The sequence below is a fragment of the Bos indicus genome, chromosome 19, assembly GCF_029378745.1.
Source record: "Bos indicus isolate NIAB-ARS_2022 breed Sahiwal x Tharparkar chromosome 19, NIAB-ARS_B.indTharparkar_mat_pri_1.0, whole genome shotgun sequence".
NCBI classification, from domain to species: Eukaryota; Metazoa; Chordata; class Mammalia; order Artiodactyla; family Bovidae; genus Bos; species Bos indicus.
Window position 1 is genome coordinate 31,808,427 of NC_091778.1, and position 22,764 is coordinate 31,831,190.

The following is a 22,764-nucleotide window of genomic DNA, read 5'->3' on the forward strand; positions in this document are numbered from 1 at the left end:
ACCAGGGAAGCCCATCGAAACTTCTGACGGGTCCTCTACTTTCTTTTATTTTTTTTCACTTTATGTTTTCTTACACTGTCTAGATTTCCTCCAGTTCATGTTTTAATCCTTCCCTTGAATTTATTCCCTTGTGGCTCAATCGGTAAAGAGTCTGGCTGCAATGTGGGAGACCCAGGTTCAGTCCCTGGGTTGGGAAGATCCCCTGGAGAAGGAAAGGGCAACCCATTCCAGTATTCCTGCCTGGAGAATTCCATGGACCGAGGAGCTTGGCAGGCTACAGTTCATGGGGTCACAAAGAGTCAGACATGACTGAACGACTTTCACTCATGATCATGTTAGAGAAGTCTTGGGAAGAAGAGGAGGCAGAAGAATGTGGCCAGCCTGCCACCGTTAACTGGATGCCTCACCACCTCCTGGTTAAGCTGCTTGGCTGTATAAGTCTGGCTCTTCATTTCTTCCTCTTGTGACTTGGTGATGATGGACAGAGCAGCCTGAAGCCCTACTGTGACACAGATGTGAGACTTATCTGGAGGTGTCTTCTATGCAACTAGGTGGCTTTGCGGATGCAAACAGGCGTGGTAGGGGCAACAAAGACCGTGCACTTACATTCTAAATTCTTAATGCATTTAGAAAAACTGAGAACCATGTCTTTTAAAAAAATGTTCCTCTATTTTGGGATAATTGGAGAGAATGGAGGAGGTTAGGTGAAGTTGTCTTATACTCCTGAGACCTTGAAACAAGGAGAGGACCCAGGTTGCAGACCAACTCCAACCTGCAAACCAACTGCAGCAGACAGTCTGGCTCCTCCCTGCACCCCCACCCCCAATCCTGGGATCCTTCTGTCCATTTCCAGGCCTCCCCAGGCTCCAGTGAGCTTTTGCTTCTAAAAGCAAAGCAGCGCTTTCACTTTTTTCTCAGAGTACTGGAACCCATTTTCCCCAGTACAGAGAGAGACAGAACTTAAGTCTCTCTCTCCTGGTCCATTCCCTGGATCAAGAAAATCCCTTGGAGAACCCACTCCAGTATTCTTGCCTGGGAAAGTCCATAGACAGAGGAGTCTGGTGGGCTGCAGTCCCTGGGGTCACAAAGAGTCAGACACAACTTAGCAACTAACATTTCATTTCATTTCTCCTGGTCCATCACCCCCTCCTGTTCCTGGACCATTGACTGGGTGAGGGACGTGAAAGCTGGGTTCTCTCTCTTGGATCAGGACCCTTTGGACTCCCACGGGGATCTGCCTGAGAGCCCCCCAGCTTGCCTTCCTTCCCTTCCCTGCCCATTTCCCCAGTCCCTCACAGCTTCTTCCAGGGAGCACAGGGCTTCTTTAAAAATGCCCTGCACGTGGACCCTTGTCTCTGAAGCACTGGAATTACTGACAGACCTTGCATTCCTTCCTCAACAGCACCTTAATGAGAACCTGGCCAAACTCACAGCTAAGTTTGAGAAAGCAACAACCGACAAACTCAAATGTCAGCAAGAAGCTGAAGCGACCGCAGGCACCATCTCCCTTGCAAACCGCCTGGTAAGTGTGAACCTCCAGGGACGGGGTGGGGGAAGAAGGGGGATTTAATTACACAAGCTGAGCTTGTTGGTGCCTCAGAGGTACATAGTAGATGAACACAGCTGGGCCCCACTTTGACAAGAGTGGCAAGAAATATTAAAATGCTCCAGGCTGTAGAGGCTGACTCCTGGGGAAAGTATGAATGCATACCCTGATCTAGTCAAAGGAGATTTCCTACAGGGATGGTTGGGAGGAAGGGGTGTGGGATCCATCAGGCAGCTTTCAAGAGGCATGACATGCTTACCTGTACCTGCAACGGCTATGGGAATCATTGAAGACAAAACTAGCCTTTGATAGGCAAACCCAGGCATTCTTCCCTGTGGGGCGTTTGATAACAAGGGTGTGGACAGGATGAGGCGCTGAGACAGAAGCAGAAAGGAGCCAGACAGCTGACTCGGAGCATGGCCACCCATGACCTTGGTCTGTCCAGCAGGGTAGTCACCTACATGGCCACTCAGGGCTCCAAGAGCAAGTGTCCCAAGGACAGAAAGTAGAAGGTCCCATTCTCTTAAGGCCTGGGACCAAAAGCCAGCACAGCATCCTTCCTTGCATTCTACTAGTCAAAGCAGTGTCAGATCCGGGGAGAGGGACCACAGGCCCCAGCCCCTGACAAGAAGAGAATCACAGGATTTGTAGCCATTTTCATCCCCTGTGGCTTACATTTCTCATCATGAATCATCAGCTCAGAGCCTGCAAAGCAGTGCCCACTGGACATGATATCTCTTTATGGAGGGCCCTTACAGCACCTCCCTCACCAGTGAAGGGAAGTGGAATCAATCCCTTTTCATACACGTTTATTCCAGCCACCATTTATGTATATAACAAAGCCAGGTTTCCCAGTTCAGGGACAGTTGAGTCATAACCGTCACTGAACCAGCCGCACTCCAGTGATGGGAGGTGAAACCTCAGGTGTGTCTGAACCCTTGTGTGTTGAATCTGCTGCTGCACAGCTCTGAGACCCCCAACCTCACTGAATGGTGGGGTGTAGAGGCAGCTCCTCCACAGACGAGCGGGAGGCAGTCAGGACCTCCCTGCCGGCCTGTCATCTGTTCACTCCCCTGCCTGGTTCCCAGAATTTCCCTTGGCCTCTCTCTGCCCGGTTGGAGACTTTTCTGCATTGGTCCTCATAGGAGGTGAGGTGGGGCTCTGCTCTAAGACTCAGGACAGATGGTCTCTGAAGCCCCCCGACTTCCACTGACCTTGGGGTTCTGACGAGATGCTGGGACTTTCTGATCTTTATCTGTGTGATCTAAGACGGGGTGAGGATGGGCAGGTGGGGTAAGTCCCTCAAGTCCGTCAGCTCTGATGTCCTTGGATGTCATCTTTCGAGGAAGAAAAGGCGACCAGTCATCACACCAGAGCACAGAGGGCTTCCCGGGTGACTCAAGCGGTAAAGAATCTGCCTGCAATGCAGGGGATCTGGATTCGATCCCTGGGTCAGGAAGATCCCCTGGAGAAGGAAATGGCAACCCACTCCAGTATTCTTGCTGGAGAATCCCATGGACAGAGGAGCCTGCTGGGCTACAGTCCATGGGGTTGCAAAGAGTCAGACCCGACTGAACATGCATGCGTGTGCATAGCACAGAAGCCAAGCTTCACCGAACAGCTCGCCTCACAGTCCTCCCATAGGGAGACCGTCTCTCTTCCAGAGAGGGTGCCTCTGACGTGGGCCGGCAGAGTCAAGCCCTGCTCTGCAGTCTTGGGACTTTGCTTCTGTGTATCTGTGGCTTAATGACCATGCCCATCCTGGCCTCTGTGAGTGATTTATAGTGCAATTGATTTTCTTTGATTTTCGTATCTTCAGCATTTGAAGAGAAGGGAGAGGTGCATGATTTTATGCTATGTTTTGAGTACCATACATGACCCCAAGTGATGATCTCACACAGTCACACTAAGTTCTCTTCATGGCCCTTCAAGGCAGGCATGTTCATCTCTATGCCTGTCAAGGGCAGAGCCCCGAAGGCTGCATTCAGACCCTGTCTCTCCACAGCCCAGCAGGTTCAGGGCAGAGAACTCAGGGGCTCATTTGCTGCAGTGTTTGCTGCGGCCGGTGCAAACCCGCATTGATCACAAGGGCCACACAGATGATGTCCCGAGTCCCCTGCTGGGAAACGTGTGCTGTGCATTCTCCGTGGCTGAATCGTGGCCTGTGGTATGACGTGCCTTCTCCCCCTCTCTGCTCTTCCAAATGGCAGGTGGGAGGCCTGGCCTCTGAAAACGTGAGATGGGCAGAAGCTGTGCAGAACCTCAAGCAACAGGAAAGGAAATTATGTGGAGACATTTTACTCACTGCAGCTTCCATCTCGTACCTGGGCTTCTTTACAAAGCGGTACCGCCAGAGCCTCCTAGACGCGGCGTGGAGGCCCTACCTGAGCCAGCTGCAGGTGTGTCTGGCCCACGTCACTCGTGAGCTCACGTGACAGTAGCAATGCAAATCTTCTAGTCCCTTCCTGCGTTCTTCCTCCCGTCACCTCCAGAGCATCCCCTAGTGACCTCCGGGATCCAGGACGGAGACCTGGGCACCCATGTCCTTCCACACTTCCATGTACCACCATGCACTGCCCTCCAGGTCACCTGGGGACAGCGCCTGTCCTCCTTCTGGGGTCTGCGTGGGAACTCTGGCCCACCACCTCCATGCTGTCTCCTGACTGTTCTCAAAACTGTTAAACCCACGAGGCACCAAACACATCCTGTATTTCCCTCCAACCTTCCTGCTCTTGTGCCAAACTTAATAGCAGCAGTGGAGGGCACACCTCCTTCCCCAAATGCTGCCCCCCTGGTTACTGTGCCCCGAGCACCACATCTGTGTCTGTGACCTACAGACACCCCTATGAAGGCAGTTCATCGGCTTTGGTCAAACGTCCTCAGCTCTCAGTGTGAGTAGGTGGCTCACGCTGACATGACCTGATGGGGAAATGCCAGTTTCCAACCGAAGAGAACTCAGGGTGTGTTGCCCCTCGACACTCTCACAGCGCTCATGGTCCTCAACCCACAAGCACTTGCCGAGTCTTCATCCTGTCCTACATGCCACTGGCGGGAGGCACAGAAGACAGTCCGTACCAGGGTGTCGGCGGGACAGTCTTAGTCCCGCAGTCAAGACGAGAGTCATAAGAAGCAGCTGCCTGAGAGTTAGCACAGAAGAATCACCACGTACAGTTAGGGTTGTGTTCCAGAATGCATTTATAGGTGTCTCCTTGGAACACAAAGCCCAGACCGTCTAGTGATGGTTGGCTTCTCAGATCAGCTCATAAAATCCCACCCACCTGATAATTTGCTGAACAGTAGTTTAAAAACTCTTATAGTGCATTTCCCTGGTGGTCCAGTCGTTAAGACTCTGCGCTTCCAAGGCAGGGGGCACAGGTTTGATCCCTTGTTGGGGAACTAAAATCCCACATGCCACATGGCACAGCCAAAAAATTGTTTAAATTTTTTTTTAATTAAAAAAAAAAACCGTTACAGTACTGGGAAATAAACAAAAAATTAAGCTGTTATTTATTCACTTTGAACACTTGTGGAAAGGAAATCGTTGAAAGGACAGCCATTAGCTGAACAAATGAAGGCAAGGAGCGCAATAGCAGGTTAATGAGGTGTTTTCTGGCTCTGCTTTGGGGACTCAAGTATTTTTGTGCCATGGACCCTTTTGGCAGTCTGATAAAACCGATGCATTCCTTCTCACAGTAATGTTTTGTAGTATGTAAAATGGAATGAATACGATTACAAAGGAAAACGATTCTATTGAAATACATTTCTGATGCCAGGATAAGAACCTCCAGTGTCTGGCTTTCCCTTTGAGATCTGCTCGAAGGTATAGAATTGGCCGTTCGTACTCTTAGCAGATATAATTAAAGGGAAAGGAGAGGCTTTCCTGAGATAACTGGGAGGACAAACTGCAGAGAAGAGAAGGATGGAGAGGTTAATATTAATAACAGGGCACATATGTGAACCTCAAGAGTGTTCTGAAGCCAACACAAAAGGTCACATGTATTGCATAATTCCATTTATGTGAAACCTCCAGAATAGGCAAATCCACACAGACAGAGAGCAGATTAGAGGTTGTAAGACCTGGGGGTAGCCGGGAATGGGGAGTGACTGCTCGTAGAGGTGCAGTTTCCTTTTGGGGTGAAGAAAATGTTTTGGAAAGAGACAGAGCTGAGACTTGCACAGCATTGTGAAAGACTAAATGCCATTGATTTGTGCACTCTGAAATGGCTAAGGAATGTGACATTTACCCCAATTAAAAAAAAAAAAGTTTCTAATGAAAATGATTATTCTGAGAAGAATTAAATGAGCTGAAAGAGGTAAGCAGAAGAAAAGGTAGGGTTCCCAACAGGGACAGTGGACAGGTTTGCGGGACGAGGTCCTGCAAGCAGCCTTGTGTTGAGGGGGTTGGTCTGCAGCAGGAGAAAGGAGAGGGTCCGCAGTCCTTTGCGAGCTGGGCATTGGCAGCAAGTGGTGATGCCAGTGAGAGGAGAGGGTGATCGGTGTGCGCCGGTGTGGGGACTGGGACCGTGAAGCACAGAAATGCAACAGGAAATGACTCTGCTAACACGGGTAAGGAGGATGGAGACTGCTGTTAACATGCAAATGATACTTGGTTGCTCAGTCCTATCTGACTCTTTGCAACCCCATGGACTACAGCCTGCCAGGCTCCTCTGTCCATGAGATTATCCTGGTAAGAATACTGGAGTGGGTTGCCATTTCCTCCTCCAGGGGAATCTTTCTGACCCAGGGATCAAACTTGCATCTCCTATGGCTCCTGCACTGGCAGGCAGATTCTGTACCACTGAACTGAATCCACCTGCAGTGGATCAAACTCAGGTTTGATCCCTAGGTTGGGAAGATTCCCCTGGAAGAGGAAATGGCAACTCACTCCAGTATTCTTGCCTGAAAAATCCCTTGGACAAAGGAACCTGGTGGGCTAGTCCGAAGGGTTGCAAAGAGTCAGACATGATTGAGCAAACACACTTGGATTTGATCTGATTGATCTATGGTAGTCATTTGACTTAGAAAATATACCGAAGAACCTAGGATGACAAGGGTGGGATTTCTGCTGCTGTTCATCCCTCAAGAGAAGAGACTATCAGGACGCTGAGGAAACATGCTCTGCAATCACACAGCCAGGAAAACTCTCCTCAGGGGGATTTTGGTCTTGCTTTTTAGAGGAGTTCTGTCTTTTGAGTGAGCTGTGCCCCACCCCCTGCTTCCGTTCTGAGCGCCTGTGCCCTTTCTTTCCCACCAGGTTCCAATCCCGGTGACCCCCACCCTGGACCCCCTACGGATGCTGATGGATGATGCCGACGTGGCCACCTGGCAGAATGAGGGCCTCCCTGCAGACCGCATGTCCACAGAGAATGCCGCCATCCTCCTCAGCTGCGAGCGCTGGCCGCTCATGGTGGACCCTCAGCTACAAGGCATCAAATGGATCAAGAACAAGTATGGTGAGGACCTCCGGGTCACCCAGATCGGCCAGAAGGGGTAGGTGTCTGCACACAGAAGTTCCCACTTTGCCAATTACGCAGAAGGGAAAAGTGTCATGAGCGGGTTTTAAATCACCGAAGATTGTTTCTACCCCGCTGGTCCCCCCAGGAGTTTTCTCCTGATTGTCCTCTCAATTTAAGAAACATCTCAGCAGGAGATGCTTGGGTGCCGAGTCTCTGCTTTTCTTTCTTTTTATTTTTGTTTTTATTGGAGTACAGCTAGTTTACAATGTTGAGTTAGTTTTAGGTGTATAGCAAAAGGAAACAGTTATGTCGTTGTTGTTTACTTGATAAGTCGTGTCTGACTCTTTGCGACCCCATGGTCTATAGCCCTCCAGGCTCCTCTGACCATGGGATTTCCCAGGCGATAATACTGGAGCGGTTTGCCATTTCCTTCTCTAGGGGATCTTCCTGACCCAGGGATTGAACTCGAGTCCCTGCATTGGTAGGTAGATTCTTTACCACTGAGTCACCAGGGAAGCCTGAATCAGTTTACTTATTTGAAGTTACCCAAATAAATAAATGAGCCCTATAATTCATCATTTTTTTCCAGCACTCTCAACTTTTGGTCTGTGATATCCTTTAAGACTTCTTTCTACATATCCGTATTCAAATTATAGAAAATATTTTATTATCAACTAATGTAACTCCCTCCTGTTATTCTTCATCATCATTTATTTCTTAAACCATTCTTATTATTTTCTTTTAGATTAACTTTAAGATTTTTGGTCAAGGTTTAAAAAATTATATTGTTATTTATTGTGTGAATTGAATCACATCAAACTTGTAAATCTATTTAGGTGAAATAATTTTTTATGTGCTTATTAAACTCTGCATAACATTGGAAAATTAAAAATAGCCTCAGTTCAGTTCAGTTCAGTTCAGTCACTCAGTCGTGTCTGACTCTTTGCGACCCCATGAATTTCAGCACGCCAGGCCTCCCTGTCCACCATCAACTCCCGGAGTTCACTCAAACTCACATCCATCGAGTCGGTGATGCCATCCAGCCATCTCATCCTCTGTCGTCCCCTTTTCCTCCTGCCTCCAATCCCTCCCAGCCTCAGAGTCTTTTCCAATGAGTCAGCTCTTTGCATGAGGTGGCCAAAGTACTGGAGTTTCAGCTTTAACATCATTCCTTCCAAAGAACACCCAGGAAAAATAGCCTAGCTTTTGGTAATTGTTAAGTAAATTAAGGTGTATCAATACATTCTAATACCCAGTCACATAAATATTGTTGTAGAAGAATATTTAATGACATGGGAAAATATTTACAATACATTTGATGTACCAAACCCAGGTTGTAAATTAAATGAGCCGCAGGGATAAAACAATAAATAAACATAAATACAAATGCAGACATAAATAAAAATATGAATAATATAAAATAAATAGAAATAGTAATAATAAACTTGAAAATATCATATATCCAGACGTGAACATTCAACATCAGAATGTAAATGACACAAGGATTACAGTTAATTTCATGTTCTTTTTTTGCATTTTGTTACTTTTCCCAAAAACATATCAGATCACATAAATACCATTTTTTTAGCTTATCATAAAATAGCTTTATTCACAAAACAAAATGATAAGTTAGGCATACAAGAATCATATCTCTCAACTGAATAAGAACCCAGAAAACAATATTTCTGGAGGACAATGTAGTGATATGTGTCAGAAGTCTTCAAAATGTTTACCCCTTGACCCAACAAATTCTTCTATATGAATTTATCATAAGGAAAGATCAAACAAATGAACACAGATAAATTTTCATGATCTTTAGTGCAGGGCTATTTGGCAATAATCCAAATTTCCCAGAAAAAGGAAATAATTCCATTTCTTAAATTGGAAGATAATTGCTTCACAGTGTTGTGTTGGTTTCTGCCATACAACCACATGAATCAGCCATAAATATACATATGTCCCACTCTTGAAGCTTCCTCCCAGCTCTCATCCCATCCCACCCTCCTAGGTTATCACAGAGCATCTGGTTGAATTCCCTGTGTTATACAGCACCTTCCCACTGGCTATCTATTTTACGTATGGTAATATAAATGTTTCAGTGCTGCTCTGTCAATTCCTCCCACCCTCCCCTTCCCCCACTGCATCCACAAGTCTGTCCTATACCTCTCCATCTCTATTCCTGCCCTGCAAATTAGTTCATCAGTACCGTTTTTCTCGAGTCTATATATATGCATTAATATATGATATTAGTTTTTTCTCTCTCTGACTTGCTTCACTCAGTGTAACAGGCTCTTGGTTCATCTACCTCCTTAGAACTGACACAAATGTGTTCCTTTTTATGGCTGAGTAATATCCACTGTATAGATGTACCACAACTTCTTTATCTATTCATCTCTCGATGGGCAAGATCACATAAATGTCATTTTAAATAAAGAAACATGTGCCCCTGAAGTCATCCCAGAGAGCTGTGCCTCCAAGATGACGCCTGTGTTCCAGAGGCCACAGCCGCCTTGTTAAATTGCCTCAAATCCACAGCTTGCCACACTCTCACCTGCCCAACTCTCTCCTCAGCTACCTTCAGACAGTAGAGCGTGCTGTGGAAGCCGGGGACATGGTGCTGATTGAAAATCTGGAAGAGTCCATCGATCCTGTGCTAGGACCCCTGCTGGGGAGAGAAGTCATTAAGAAAGGACGGTGAGACCCAGCTGTCCTGCGGGCCTTCCAAGGGGCTGGTCGGTGGCCGCTGTAGAACCATGCACAGACCTGCTCTCCATAGAGCCTCCTCTCCCAGCTAGCTAGCTCTCCCAAAGCACCTCCTCATTCTTCTGAAAGAGGGACACCTAACTACCCTCCTGTCCTAGAGAAAGTTTCCTGAGGAACTTCCATCAGCCAACTCACTGGCCTGCTTCCCAACAACCACAGCACACTCCTCTGGAGGAACTTGAGGGAACATGATGGAAAAGCAGGCTGACTCTTTTTTTATATATAAATGTATTTATTTTTATATTTTGGCTGTGCTGGGTCTTGCTTGCTGCTTGAGCTTTCTCCAGTTGAAGTGAACGGGGGCTACTCTCTGCTCGTGCAGGCTTCTCACTGCGGGGGCTTCTCTTGCTGTAGAACATGGGCTCTAGGGCTTTCAGGCTTCAGGGGCTGCAGCTCCTGGGCTCAAGAGCACAGGCTCTAGAGTTGTGGCTCACAGGCTCAGTTGCTCCACGGCATGTGGGATCTTCCTGGATCAGGGATTAAACCCATGTCTCCTGCATTGGCAGGCTGATCCTTTACCACTGAGCCACCAGGGAAGCCCCAGGCTGAATTTTAACCACAAGGATTTCATCTAAGCCAGCTGTCTGAGTTCTGAGAACTCAAGTCTTTGTCAATTCGATGAGTACCTGTTGCTTTGGGTGCCAGTAGTTGATCAGGGCTTAGTAAGGGTCTAGGAGAAGGGGGAGGAAGAGAGAGACAGGGAAGGGCTACAGGCACTTAGGAGAGGGGGTGAGAGTTATCGGGAAGGACTGGTTGGACCCACTGTTCAGACCTTAAGCCACCTTTGCATGTCCTTGTTTAGTCACTAAGTCACGTCCTACTCTTTGCGACCCCATGGGCCGTAACCTGCCAGGCTCCTCTGTCCACGGAATTTCCCAGGCAAGAATACTGGAATGGGTTGCCATTTCCTTCTCCAGGGGATCTTCCAGACCCGGGGATCAAACCCACGTCTCCTGCCTTAGCAGGCAGATTCTTTACCACAGAGCCACCAGGGAAGAACCCTTGCATGTCCTTAGGAGGCACTTAATTACTTAACTAAGCATTTTCTCCCATAGAAGTAATGTTCCACCAATCACGAGACAATGTAAGCTCTACTGCTAGCCCGCAAGTCACCTTTGTGCAAACTCTTAAGGTGCCCCTTCCTGCAAGTGCTTTACTGCCATCTGCTGGAAGCATTTTATAATGCGCTCCCATGTACGTGCACCACTAAGTGGATAGCTCTCCCTCCAGCCTTACCTGAAAAAATAAACATAATGGCCATGGGGAGAAGGTCTGTCAGCCTCCACCCTGTTCCCTGCGTGAAAGCTCAGTCTAGACATGCCCGTCCATCTGAGTATGGCAATATCATTTGCTGCTGCTGCTGCTAAGTCGCTTCAGTCATGTCCGACTCTGTACGACCCCATAGACGGCAGCCCACCAGGCTCCCCCGTCCCTGGGATTCTCCAGGCAAGAACACTGGAGTGGGTTGCCATTTCCTTCTCCAATGCATGAAAGTGAAAAGTGAAAGTGAAGTCGCTCAGTCGTGTCCGACTCTTCGAGACCCCATGGACTGCAGCCTACCAGGCTCCTCCATCCATGGGATTTTCCAGGCAAGAGTACTGGAGTGGGGTGCCATTGCTTTCTCCGATCATTTGCTACGACCTTGCAAAAAATCCCACGCGGATTCTGTCCCTAACCAAAGCTCCCAGGAAGGCACCCACCTTTACACGAGCCTCTTTGTTCCAGGTTCATTAAAATCGGAGACAAAGAGTGTGAGTATAACCCCAGGTTCCGGCTCATCCTTCACACCAAGCTGGCCAACCCTCACTACCAACCGGAGCTGCAAGCTCAGGCCACCCTGATCAATTTCACCGTGACCAGGGAAGGCCTGGAGGACCAGCTGCTGGCCGCAGTGGTCAGCATGGAGAGACCCGATCTGGAGCAGCTGAAGGTACGTGAGGCGCCCACCCAGCAAAGGAGGGAGGAGGAAGATGCTCTGCCACCCCACTCTGCCATGCGCCCTCCTCTGGGTGTGGGGGTGGGGGGGTGTTCCTTCAGAAATTGAGCCATGTGGTTCTTCTGGAGCTCGGAGGAGCGCCCACCCAGCAAGGGAGGGAGGAGGGAGACGCTCTGCCACCCGACTCTGCCGTGAACCCTCCTCTGGGTGTGGGGGTAGGGGTTGTTCCTTCAGAAGTTGAGCCGTGTGGTTCTTCTGGAGCTCAGAGGAGCACCAACACCATGTTCCTAGAACAACATCATGTTCCTGAAACAACACCAGTTCCCTGGAACATCCCTTGGGAAGCAGAAGGTAGAGCAGGCTGAAGACCAGGAAGCGGAAGGCAGCTGGGAGAAAACCGCAGTCCCGTTCAAGACACTTTTGAACCTCTCATCACAAGTGTTCATGTGTCTATGTCCAGAACTAAATGGGATTCATTCCTGCAGGGGCAATAGAAATAGATTCAGCCATGTTAGGGGAACATCTCAGCCTGAGCTGCCATCACAAAATACCAGAGGCTGAGTGGCTGGGACAACAGATATTTATTTTGTCACAGTCTGGAAGCTGGAAGACAGTGTTCAGGGTCCAGTTTCTGGCGATACCTCTCTTCCTGGCTTGTAGGTGGCTGCCGTCTCACTGTGCATTCACAGACCTCTTCCTTGTGTCCACACAGAGAGAGCAAGCTCTCTGGTGTCTCTGCTTATAAGGGCAATGATCCCACCACAGGGACCCCATCCTCCTGACTTCATTTAACCTTACTTACCTCCTTCTCTAGTTACACCCATCTCCAATACAGTCGTGTGGTGGTAGAGGGGCAGGGGCTTAGGGCTTCAACATATGAATTGGGAGGGAACACAGTTTTGTGTAGAGCGAGTACTGTCCTTTTTCCCATCTCCTTAGATATGACTGGATTGTAATAGCAGGGGAATATTAGAGAGCCAGGGGGCTGATTTAAATTGGGAAGTTCAGAAAAAGATTCTATAAGCAGGTGCATAAGCCTTTGGCATGGAGCACTCCCAGAAGAGTCAAGAGTGAATCCTGGTTATAAGGCCAGATTGAGGCATGTGGGTTTTCTTTAAGCTTTTTACTTTGCATTGAAGTATAACTGATGAGGGCTTCCTTGGTGGCTCAGATGATAAAGAATGTGCCTGCAATGCAGGGAACCCAGGTTCAAACCCTGGGTCAGAAAGATCCCTTAGAGAAAGGAATAGTAACCCACTCCAATATTCTTGCCTGGAGAATCCCATGAACAGAGGAGCCTGGCAGGCTACAGTCCACTGGGTCACCAAGAGTCAGACATGACTGAGCAACCAACACTTTTACTTTTCACAAAGGAGAGCTATTCCTTTTGAGGACAGTAGAGTTATGACAGAGAAGTAAAACTTGACCCCATCCTCTAGCTATTCCCTAAAATAACTTCCATTTAATGACTAGACCATGTCCCAGCATTCTGCTAAGCCTTGCACAGCACTGCTATGTGTAGGGCCAGGTTTAACCCAGCTAAGGTTACTGTGAAAGGGGAATTCAGCCCAAGATCACATGATTAGTAACTGCTGCAGTTGGGGTTCAAGTCCTCAGCTGATTTGACGTGCTCGTGGTCCTGAGCACTCCTCTGTCCCACCTCCAGTTTGCTAAGGGCAGGGGCCCCATAACCCTCTGTCTATTCAGACCTACCGGAGAACAGGATGCTCTGGGCTCCTGTACCTGACTCTCCCTTATGTGATACTGCAGTCAGAACTCACAAAGCAGCAGAATGGGTTCAAAATCACCCTCAAAACATTGGAAGACAACCTGCTGTCTCGCCTCTCCTCGGCCTCCGGGAACTTCCTGGGAGAAACGGCCCTGGTGGAGAACCTTGAGATCACCAAGCAGACTGCCGCGGAAGTTGAGAAAAAGGTAAGACCTGGCAGCCTGGGCTGGGGTGGGTGGGGGCGGGCAGAGGCCCTCCTCCTTGTCCCTGAGTTCACTGTACAGGGACAAATGTCAGAGTAAGAGATGGCTGATCCATCTTCCTAAGATTCTCCTGGAAAGTAGAGCTCGGCAGGATTCCTGAAATGAGCACCTCACTGCCTGCATGACAGAGCCCTCACTCCCTATAAAATGCTGTTGACAACTCTACTCTGCAGAAGTTTGACCGGCACTTAGATCTGTGCAGGAAATAGTGGCTCAAACTGAGTACCTTAGTGAGTCCATGGAGTTGCCCTGAAGCTAAGGAATCACGCTGGTATACAAGTACATGGCTGCACCCCCAGAAAACCCACAACCTGCAAAAACCTCACAAGTCTGATTTCAATGAGAAACTTTCAGTGATGTCCCAGTAAACTGAGCTCTCAAAAAAAAATTTTTTTTTTTAATTATCATCCTGCAAAATTACTTAGCATATGTTTCCTTCCTTTAAGGGCGTGGAAAGGAAAGTGGAAATTAAGGAAACCCTTCCTGATGGTCTCTGTGTGTGTGTGTGTATGTGTTAATCCCTCAGTCGTGTCCAACTCTTTGTGATGCAAGGATTGCAGTCCGCCAGGCTTCTCGGTCCATGAGATTTCCCAGGCAAGAACTGGAGTGGGTAGCCATTCCCTTTTGCAGGGCATCTTCCCAACCCAGGGATCGAACCCAGGTCTCCTGCATTGCAGGCAAATATTCTTTACCATCTGAGTCACCAGGGAAGCCCAACAGTCTCTATACAGTCTGTGCAACCATGAGTCAAGCTCCTCTGCTGAGAGTGAGGGTGTGGTGTTGAGATAGGGGGCCTGGGGAGAGGAGTGAAGGTTTTCGATAGCTGTTGGGGGAGGCAGGAATGAAAGGGACACAGGTTAGTGGATAGCATAAAGGACCCAGGGACATGAAAAATATCAGTCAGTGAAAACACCAATCTGAGCAACTATGTGATTTCTATTCAGTTCCACTCTCTTCTGAGAATCTTTGTCTTTTAACTACTAGTTTAACCAAGTTTTACATTTTTAAACATTACTGATACAATTGGATTTCTTTCTGCTATCTTGATTTATACTTTCTATTAACAATCCTTTTGTTTGTTTTTTCTTTCTTGATTTTTCTTTATCCTCCTCTTTTGTCCATTGCTAGTTTTAAAGTTATTTACTGTTTATTTTATTGATTAATCTTAATTTTTCATCATTCATCAATATATGAAAAATGTATTTCATTTCATATGTGACTTAACAATATATATATTGACTTAACACAGTCTGAAATTAAGCACTATATCTAGCCTCTTTCAAAACATGATAAGGATACTAGAAACTTTGATTATTCTTTTCCATCTTCCGTTATTGTTTTATAGCATTTCGCTTCTACCTTGCTTTCATCTGCTACTTCCAAACTGGTCATGTTTTTTTATAGTCTTTGTTATTTAAATTGACTGTACATTTAAGAAATTCTTGCATCTCACTCACTTCTTTTGGGTTCAATTTTCTTCTAATCAAAGAAAATAATTACTTGTTCAAGGGCCTGTGGATAGTAAGTTTTCTTTGACATTGACTGCTTCTTCAAAGTAAAACCTCTGGTCTTTAATCAACTTTGGAAAATTCCTAACCATTATAGCTCAAACATTGCTTCTCCCCTGTTCTGTCTGTTCTCTACTTATTTCTGTTACATACATTTTGAATCTTTTTATTTTATCTGCCAGGTCTAAGAACTTCTTTTACATATTTTCCAACTTTCTTTCTCTCTGAGCTGCTTTTTAAACAGTTTCCTCAGATTTATTTGTTAGTTTGCTTATTCTCTTTCAACTCAAGTTCATTATTTAACCAGTGTACTGAGTTTCCTATTTAAATAGCTGTATTCTTGTCTTTGGAAGTTCTATTTAGTTCTTTTTCAGATAATGTCTGTTCTTTTTTATAATGTTCTGATTTTATACGTTCTTTTATCTCTACTGCTTTTAAACAGAATTAGTTAATGAGGTAGGTAGGTAGTCACTCAGTCGTGTCCAACTCTTTGTGACCCCATGGACTGTAGCCCACCAGGCTCCTCTGTCCATGAGATTCTCCAGGTAAGAGTACTGGCGGAGGTTACCATGTCCTTCTCTGGGGATCTTCCAGACCCAGGTATCGAACTCACATCTTCCACATTGCAGGCAGATTCTTTACCATCTGAGCCACTAGTGAAGCCCTAGTTAATCGTAGATCAATCATCTTCAGCTCTTGGGATGCTAATCCTTCTGCGAATTTGAGAGGGCGTTCTTCTAATTATCCCGATAGGTAACACTTCCTCTTGAGCTTTGTAGTTGTTTATTGTGAGCTCATCTTCAGTAGGGTTTGTTTTTTCCTGTGGGCTTTGCATGAATTCTCAGCAGTTTCACTCTATCCTGGAGTATAAGGCAGGTTGTACTGAGGTTATATTTAATAGGATATTCTTACAGAATTCCTCTCTGATGTTTAGGTCTCTTTTTATTTTTACCTCTGATAAGAAATTTTCTGAAAATAGACCTTTCCATTGAAAGAGATCATCTCTGTGAATTTACATGTTCATAAAAGTAAGGAGCACAGAAAACTGTGGACGTCTGTGATGGTCCAGTGGCTAAGAATCTGCCTAGCAATGCAGGGGAAACAGGTTCCATCGTGGTCCTGGCGCCTGTGCTCTGCAGCAAGAGAAGCCCCGCAGTGCGAAGTCCCCGAACCACAGCTAGACAGAAGCCTCCACTCGCCACAGCTAGAGAAAGCAGCTAAGACCCAGCGCAGCCAAGGATTAATTAACTAACTAATCAATTACGAACAGCTGTCTGTGTAACAAAGAAAACAGAAAATTCGATTATGCTGCTTTTACTGGAGTCCTACTGCCTGGCTTACTTTTCAAGTTAAATATACTGATGTGTGTGCATGTGTGTGGATGTGTGTGCACCTCCCACTTGTCCCCAGCTGGAGGGGCTGACACACTCACCTTTGAGGCACTAGGAGTGTGTCCTCTCTTCCTCACTCGAGCTCGGTTAGGGAAAATCACAGCAGCTTTCTGCCCTCTGTTGTTCCCCTCATCCGCATCCACCCACCCCACCCACAGGCACAAGGTGCTGACCCAGAGCGGCTACATTGATTCTCAGGGAGCCCTGGCTGGTTCAAACAACGGACCGCTCTTGATTTTTCTAACAGGTGCAGGAGGCCAAGGTGACCGAGGTGAGAATCAACGAGGCTCGGGAGCACTACCGGCCGGCCGCCGCCCGGGCCTCTCTGCTCTACTTCATCATGAACGACCTCGGCAGGATCCACCCCATGTACCAGTTTTCTCTCAAGGTGACTTAGCCCTGGAGCCCTCTGCACAGTCATAGCACAGCAGCGTGACATGCCCCGTGTGGCTCTGCACAAGGGCTTGTCCGTGGGCTTCATTAGCCATGGCAAGTCTTTCAGACCAGATCCAGGAGAGCAGCGACTTGGCCTTAGAGGCCTCATCTCTCTAATTGGGTCTTTCATGACTCATTGGTTATTTGGCTAAAACAGAGGGAGAGGCCGTGGCAGGTCCCAGCCTCGTTCGCTCAGCGAGTACTTAAGATCCAGCCAGCACTCTGCTTCCTGACCGTGTGGAAGAGGAAACATCGGCAGGGAGCCCTGCCCCAGAGAGCTTCACAGCTAATAGGGCTGATCAAATGTGCGCCTCCCTTGTATCTGTTAAAACCAAAGCAGGCCATACTAATAGTCCAACTTTAAATTAGTGTCCCTATTACCCTAATGGGGGGTGGTGCAGTGGTAAAGAATCCACCCGCTGTTGCCAGAGACACAAGAGATGTGGGTTCGATCCCTGGGCCAAGAAGATACAGAGGAGGGCATGGCAACCCACTCTAGTATCCTTGCCTGGAGAATCCCATGGACAGAGAAGCCTGGTGGGCTACAGTCCAGGGTGTTCACAAAGAGTCAGACAACTGAGCGCACACACACAATTACCCTAATATCCTCAAAGCTACTGCTTTGTGGTTGCTGACATATTTCTAAAATCAAAGATGTTAGCAGATTGTAAGTGCTAACTAAGCTTATCTTACTCATGAAATAATAAAGACCTATAAATTTTAAGTACATCTCTGAAAGTATATCTTTCTCCCATAAGGAGTTCTCCAAAAGACCACAGCTGCAGAGTCTGTATGGGGCTCTGAACAACTTTTCTGGTTTAATCCAACAGAGAGGACACTCATATTCAGGGTGCACACCTCATCCAGCTGCCCCCTGAAAGCCAAGGTGTGGGGATGAAGCTGAGCCACTGAGAAGGAAGAAGGCTTCCACGCCTGGACCTCACTAGGCTGGAAATGGCGTTTCATCCTGCCCCTATTCCCTCCCCTAAGCTCAGAGTCTCTGTAATATTGTATGTTTTTAAAAGAAATCCAATACTTGACATTATATTCAGGTCAAAGCCCCACTTGAAAGAAATATAAAGGATTTAAAAAACAGTATAGAAGTTAATGTGATAAGCCTAGTATCAGTGATACTAATCACCTCCCTGGTTTTGAGAATAGTTGAAATCTATTGCAGTGACTTTTCCTGAAAAAGGGAAATTAGATGAAGCCCATGAAAATATGTGTTCCAAAAAAAAACCAAACAAGAAGACTGGAAATCTGCCTAGCCAAAAATTGAAAAGACCCAATAATATCTTAATTGTCATTTTCTTTAAAGATTCATCTTTGACTTTGTTTTCTTTAATGATTATTCTCTTTATTATTCATTCTTTAATGATACATTCATTCCTATTATCAATTTTTATAAGTAGTCTATATCTAAGTTTAAAATGATAGAAAATTGATTCATATGATCAGTATGAAAATGGATTTATATTATACCCGTAATGTACAATTTGGAAGCTGTAACCGAAGCAGGCTATGCTCTCACAGTTGCAGAAAGTGTACATAAGAAAAAAGCACATGTAAGAGGGCTCATCGAATGATGTGGAGTTACTAGAAAGAAAAACCAAGAACAGCTGATATTCTGATCATTATTACCAAAAGGAAAAGTAATTAATTAAAAATATTCTGAGTACCTGTTATGTACACAGGTCTCTTTTAGAGAGCAAAGTTGTACCAGATGTTCATTCTACCATCGGGAATTTTATAATCCAAAGGATAGAATCACCCAAACTGGTTACTGTTCATTGTGTTCAGTTTCCAACAAAACTTATTAGATTTAATTTAATTATTTTGGTCACTGGACCTAAACAGTAGGCTCTTCACTGTATGCTTCATAGCTTGGCCCTCTTTGTGACAACATAGTAATTTATACGAGCAACTAAGACAGGAGTTTTCCTGTTGCCACTGGCCCTCCTTGGCAGGTTATGCTGGGAAGATAGTTCTATGATTCGTGAATTATAATACTCACCAGAGGTAGGGCCACTGGTTACATACAGAGAGCTGTGTAAGCTACCAGTGTCCTATCTCCTGCCCCCAGGCCTTCAGCATCGTCTTCCAGAAGGCTGTGGAGAAGGCGGCTCCTGGTGAGAACCTCAAGGAACGGGTGGCCAACCTAATAGACAGCATCACCTTCTCTGTGTGCCAGTACACCACCCGGGGGCTCTTCGAGTGTGATAAGCTGACCTACCTTGCCCAGCTCACCTTTCAGGTAAAACAGGATTGAAGACATTTCCAGAAAACAGGTCAATTTATATGCCCAACCAGCAGATATAAAGAAACTTTCTTCTTTAAAAAAAATTTAATATTTATCTATTTATTTAGCTGCTCCAGGTCTTAGTTGTAGCATGTGGGATCTAGTTCCCTGACTAGGGATTGAACCAGAGCCCCCTGCATTGGGAGCTCAGAGTCTTCCCACTGAATACCAAAGAAACTTGCTTTTTTTAACGTCAGTTCCCATAGTTTGTGAAGATTATTGAGCTCTAAGCAGAGGCATCAGACAAGAAAATCCAGCATGGTGCACGCAGGCTGTCCACTCCATTGTCCCACTCATGGCAGACATAGCTTAATCAACCGTTATACTTTTTCGTGGTGATGCTGGATGAGGAAGATCCTCCTCCACAGGGCCCTCCAGCAGCCACTACCAATCAGTCCAAACTAGCCCTGAGGATGAAACTGGATGGCCATACCAAAGACTGGATACTTCCTGAGAGGCAGTAAGAACTTAAAGTATCCCTCGTTATTTATGTACCTGCAAGGTTGCAGGTAGCACTAGCAGAAAAGAATCCGCCTGCCAATGCAGGAACCATAGGAGACGCTGGTTCAATCCCTAGGTGGGGAAGATCCCCTGGAGGAGGAAATTGGAGAACACTCCAGTATTCTTGACTGGAGAATCCCATGGACAGAGAAGCCTGACAGGTTACGTCCAGGGGGCCGCAAAGAGTCGGGCACAAGTGAAGCAACCTAGCACACAGCACAAGGTTGCAAGTTTAATGTCCAAACCTTCCCCCAGAATAAGAAACTGCAAATGTCCTATAGCTGCAACCTTGGTCTTAGAGAAGTCCTTAAGAACTGGTTCTCAAGGGCTCGGAAGCATCAGGGCTTCCAGGGTTAATAAGGAACCGTTGCATTCTTCTTATTCTCAACATCAAAAAACCATGGAAATTGATTTCCTTGAACCTAACTCTCTAGGGACTTCCTGGGTGGCTCAGTGGTAAAAAGAATCTACCTGCCAATGCAAGAACTTCAAGAGACACAGGTTCGACTCCTGGTTGGGAAGATCCTCTGGAGGCGGAAATGGCAATCCACTCCAGTATGCTTGCCTGGAAAATCCCATGGACAGAAGAGCCTGACAGACTACTGTGCATGGGTTTGCAAAGAATCCGACATGACTGAGCGAGCATGCATGCATGCACCTAACTCTCTAACCATTTTAGAACTGGGATTTTTCCTGATTATAAATTAGAAGCACAGACCAGACTATCCTGTAGGACTCCACCAGTTCTGAAAGTCAGCTATTCTAAAATCACTTCTGCTCAGACTCCGTTTGCACATTCTGAAGTCTGAATCCACAGAGGAGCATTAGCATGGCTTGTCCCTCTCCCCCTGTGTGTTCCCCTCCCCGGCCGGATAACAGCTTGGCCATGTCAGAGAGAACATGAGCCCCACCCCAACGAATTTTCCTCCTGCCGCTCATTTCCCCGAAAGCCCAAGGAGCTTCTGCTTCTGGCTTTCACTCTACTCCCCTCATAAATATTTCAACCTCGTTTTACAAGGGCTGCTTCACCTCATCTGTGATTTCTAGCCCGTTTTTTCCTTCAAGACTTTTCCTCGAACTAATCAAATTATTTTTTTCTCTGTGAGTATTCCCATCTGTAACTTCTCAGCGGAGAACACCATTTGAAGGGGGAAGAACAATCTCCTGAGCGCCTCTCAGCATGAGCTGTTAGTTCTAACCCAGTCAAATGCTTTGCCCTCCCTGCACACACAGCACTAATTCCCTACCAAGCTTCTGCAGTTTCCACTGCCCCCTCCCTGGGAAGCCTGTCTAAATCTCATGCTCAGCTTCTCCAAAACCCAATTCAAAACCACTTACAGGAAGTTCAGTCAAATGCATCTCCCTACCCTGCTTCCTAGCCACTCCCCTGTTCTGGGTCCCTCTTAGCAGTATTTTTTTTTTAATTTATTTTTTGGCTGCGTCACGTCCTAGCTGTGGCATGCAGGATCCTTCGTTACTCTGCATGGGCTCTCCAGCTGTGGCATGTGGGCTTCTGTCTAGTTGTCTGGAAGCATGTGGGATCCTAGTCCCCTGACCAGGGATGGGATGGAACCTGCGCCCCTGCATTGGAAGATGGGTTCTTAACCACTGGACCACCAGGGAAGTCCCCTGTTAGCATCACTCATTCACACATGCACTTCTGTTTTGCATACGTTCATCCGTTACTTTGACCCTCTCCTCAAATCATGTCATTCGTCCGTGTCATCTTCTCTGTGAGATTGCAGGAATGCACTTCATGGCATTTAGGACTGATCCATCAATTTCTTGTTTGCCAAGACATACGTCATTCACTGTGTGTGCTTTAGTCACACTGGTGTTTGGGGTGAAGTCAGATGCACCCAGAGGTGATCAGCACAGATAAAGACTTTCTTCCCCTCCACCGGATTTCAACAACCAAAACAGAGGAGTGAATCTCAGGTTAGAAGTAGCACTAGTTACACTGGCGGCAACTCCGAGGGCCTCCAGGACCCACGACTGCCACCAGGTAACAAAACACAGCGCCGGGACTTCCCTGGTGGTCCACTGACTGGGACTCTGGGCTCCCAATGCAGGGGACGCAGGTTTGATCCCTGCTCAGGGGACTAGACCCTAGAGTAGGAAGTGGCAACCCACTCCGGTACTCTTGCCTGGAAAATCCCATCCACAGAGGAGCCTGGTGGGCTACAGTCCATGAGGGGTGGCAAAGAGTCAGACGTGACTGAGCGTCTGAGCCCAGGGAACTAGGTAGGTCCCACGTGCTGCAGCTAAAGATCCCATGTGCCACAACCAAGACCCAGTGCAGCCAATAAATGAATAAGAACACTGTCCTTCCACATAGCAGATCCTCCTCATGAACCAGGAAGTGCGTGCGGCCGAGCTGGACTTCCTGCTTCGATCTCCAGCACAGACAGGAGTCACCAGTCCAGTGGAGTTCCTCTCCCATCAGGCCTGGGGTGGCATCAAGGTTGGTTCCAGCCCCTCGGGAAAAAAAAATCCACCTTGTCCTCTCCTGGACTGCTGTTCTGATGGTTATCCCTAGGAAACCAGTAGGGCTGTCTTTGAGGGTTTCACCCTGAGCTGTACTGGGGGCTTCCCTGGTGGCTCAGTGGTAAAGAATCTGCCTGTCAATGTAGGAGACATGGGTTCGATCTCTGGGTGGGAAAGATCCCCTAGAGAAGGAAATGGCAACCTACTCCAGTGTTCTTGCTTAGACAATTCCATGGACAGAGGAGCCTGGCAGTCTACGGCCCATGGTATCCCAAGACAGTCAGACATGACTCAGAGACTAAACAACAGCAACGTGAGCTGTGTTAGACGTCGGTGGGTCCCTCTGCTGGCACCCCTCCGGCAGAGCTCCCCCTTCCCGGGCCTGCTGCAAGGGCTCTGCTGAGAAGGAGCAGGCACGTGCTCATGCGTGGGCTCTGCCTCTGGGATGTC

General features: G+C 47.2%; 1 protein-coding gene across 9 annotated transcripts in view; it reads left to right on the top strand.

The window, feature by feature from the left end:
• The window catches only part of DNAH9 (dynein axonemal heavy chain 9), a 285,075-nt gene that overhangs the window by 217,470 nt on the left and 44,841 nt on the right, over positions 1–22,764 (top strand). For 8 of the 9 annotated variants that reach the window (XM_070773107.1, XM_070773102.1, XM_070773104.1 and 5 more), the window contains 9 exons: positions 1,403–1,522; positions 3,757–3,945; positions 6,801–7,036; positions 9,574–9,696; positions 11,491–11,695; positions 13,472–13,636; positions 16,840–16,980; positions 19,111–19,281; positions 22,169–22,291. In XM_070773107.1, the coding sequence (XP_070629208.1) occupies positions 1,403–1,522; positions 3,757–3,945; positions 6,801–7,036; positions 9,574–9,696; positions 11,491–11,695; positions 13,472–13,636; positions 16,840–16,980; positions 19,111–19,281; positions 22,169–22,291 (1,473 nt within the window). Of the gene's footprint in view, positions 1–1,402; positions 1,523–3,756; positions 3,946–6,800; positions 7,037–9,573; positions 9,697–11,490; positions 11,696–13,471; positions 13,637–16,839; positions 16,981–19,110; positions 19,282–20,261; positions 20,657–22,168; positions 22,292–22,764 lie in introns of those variants that run through there. The other variant, XM_070773106.1, reaches the window with a different exon arrangement.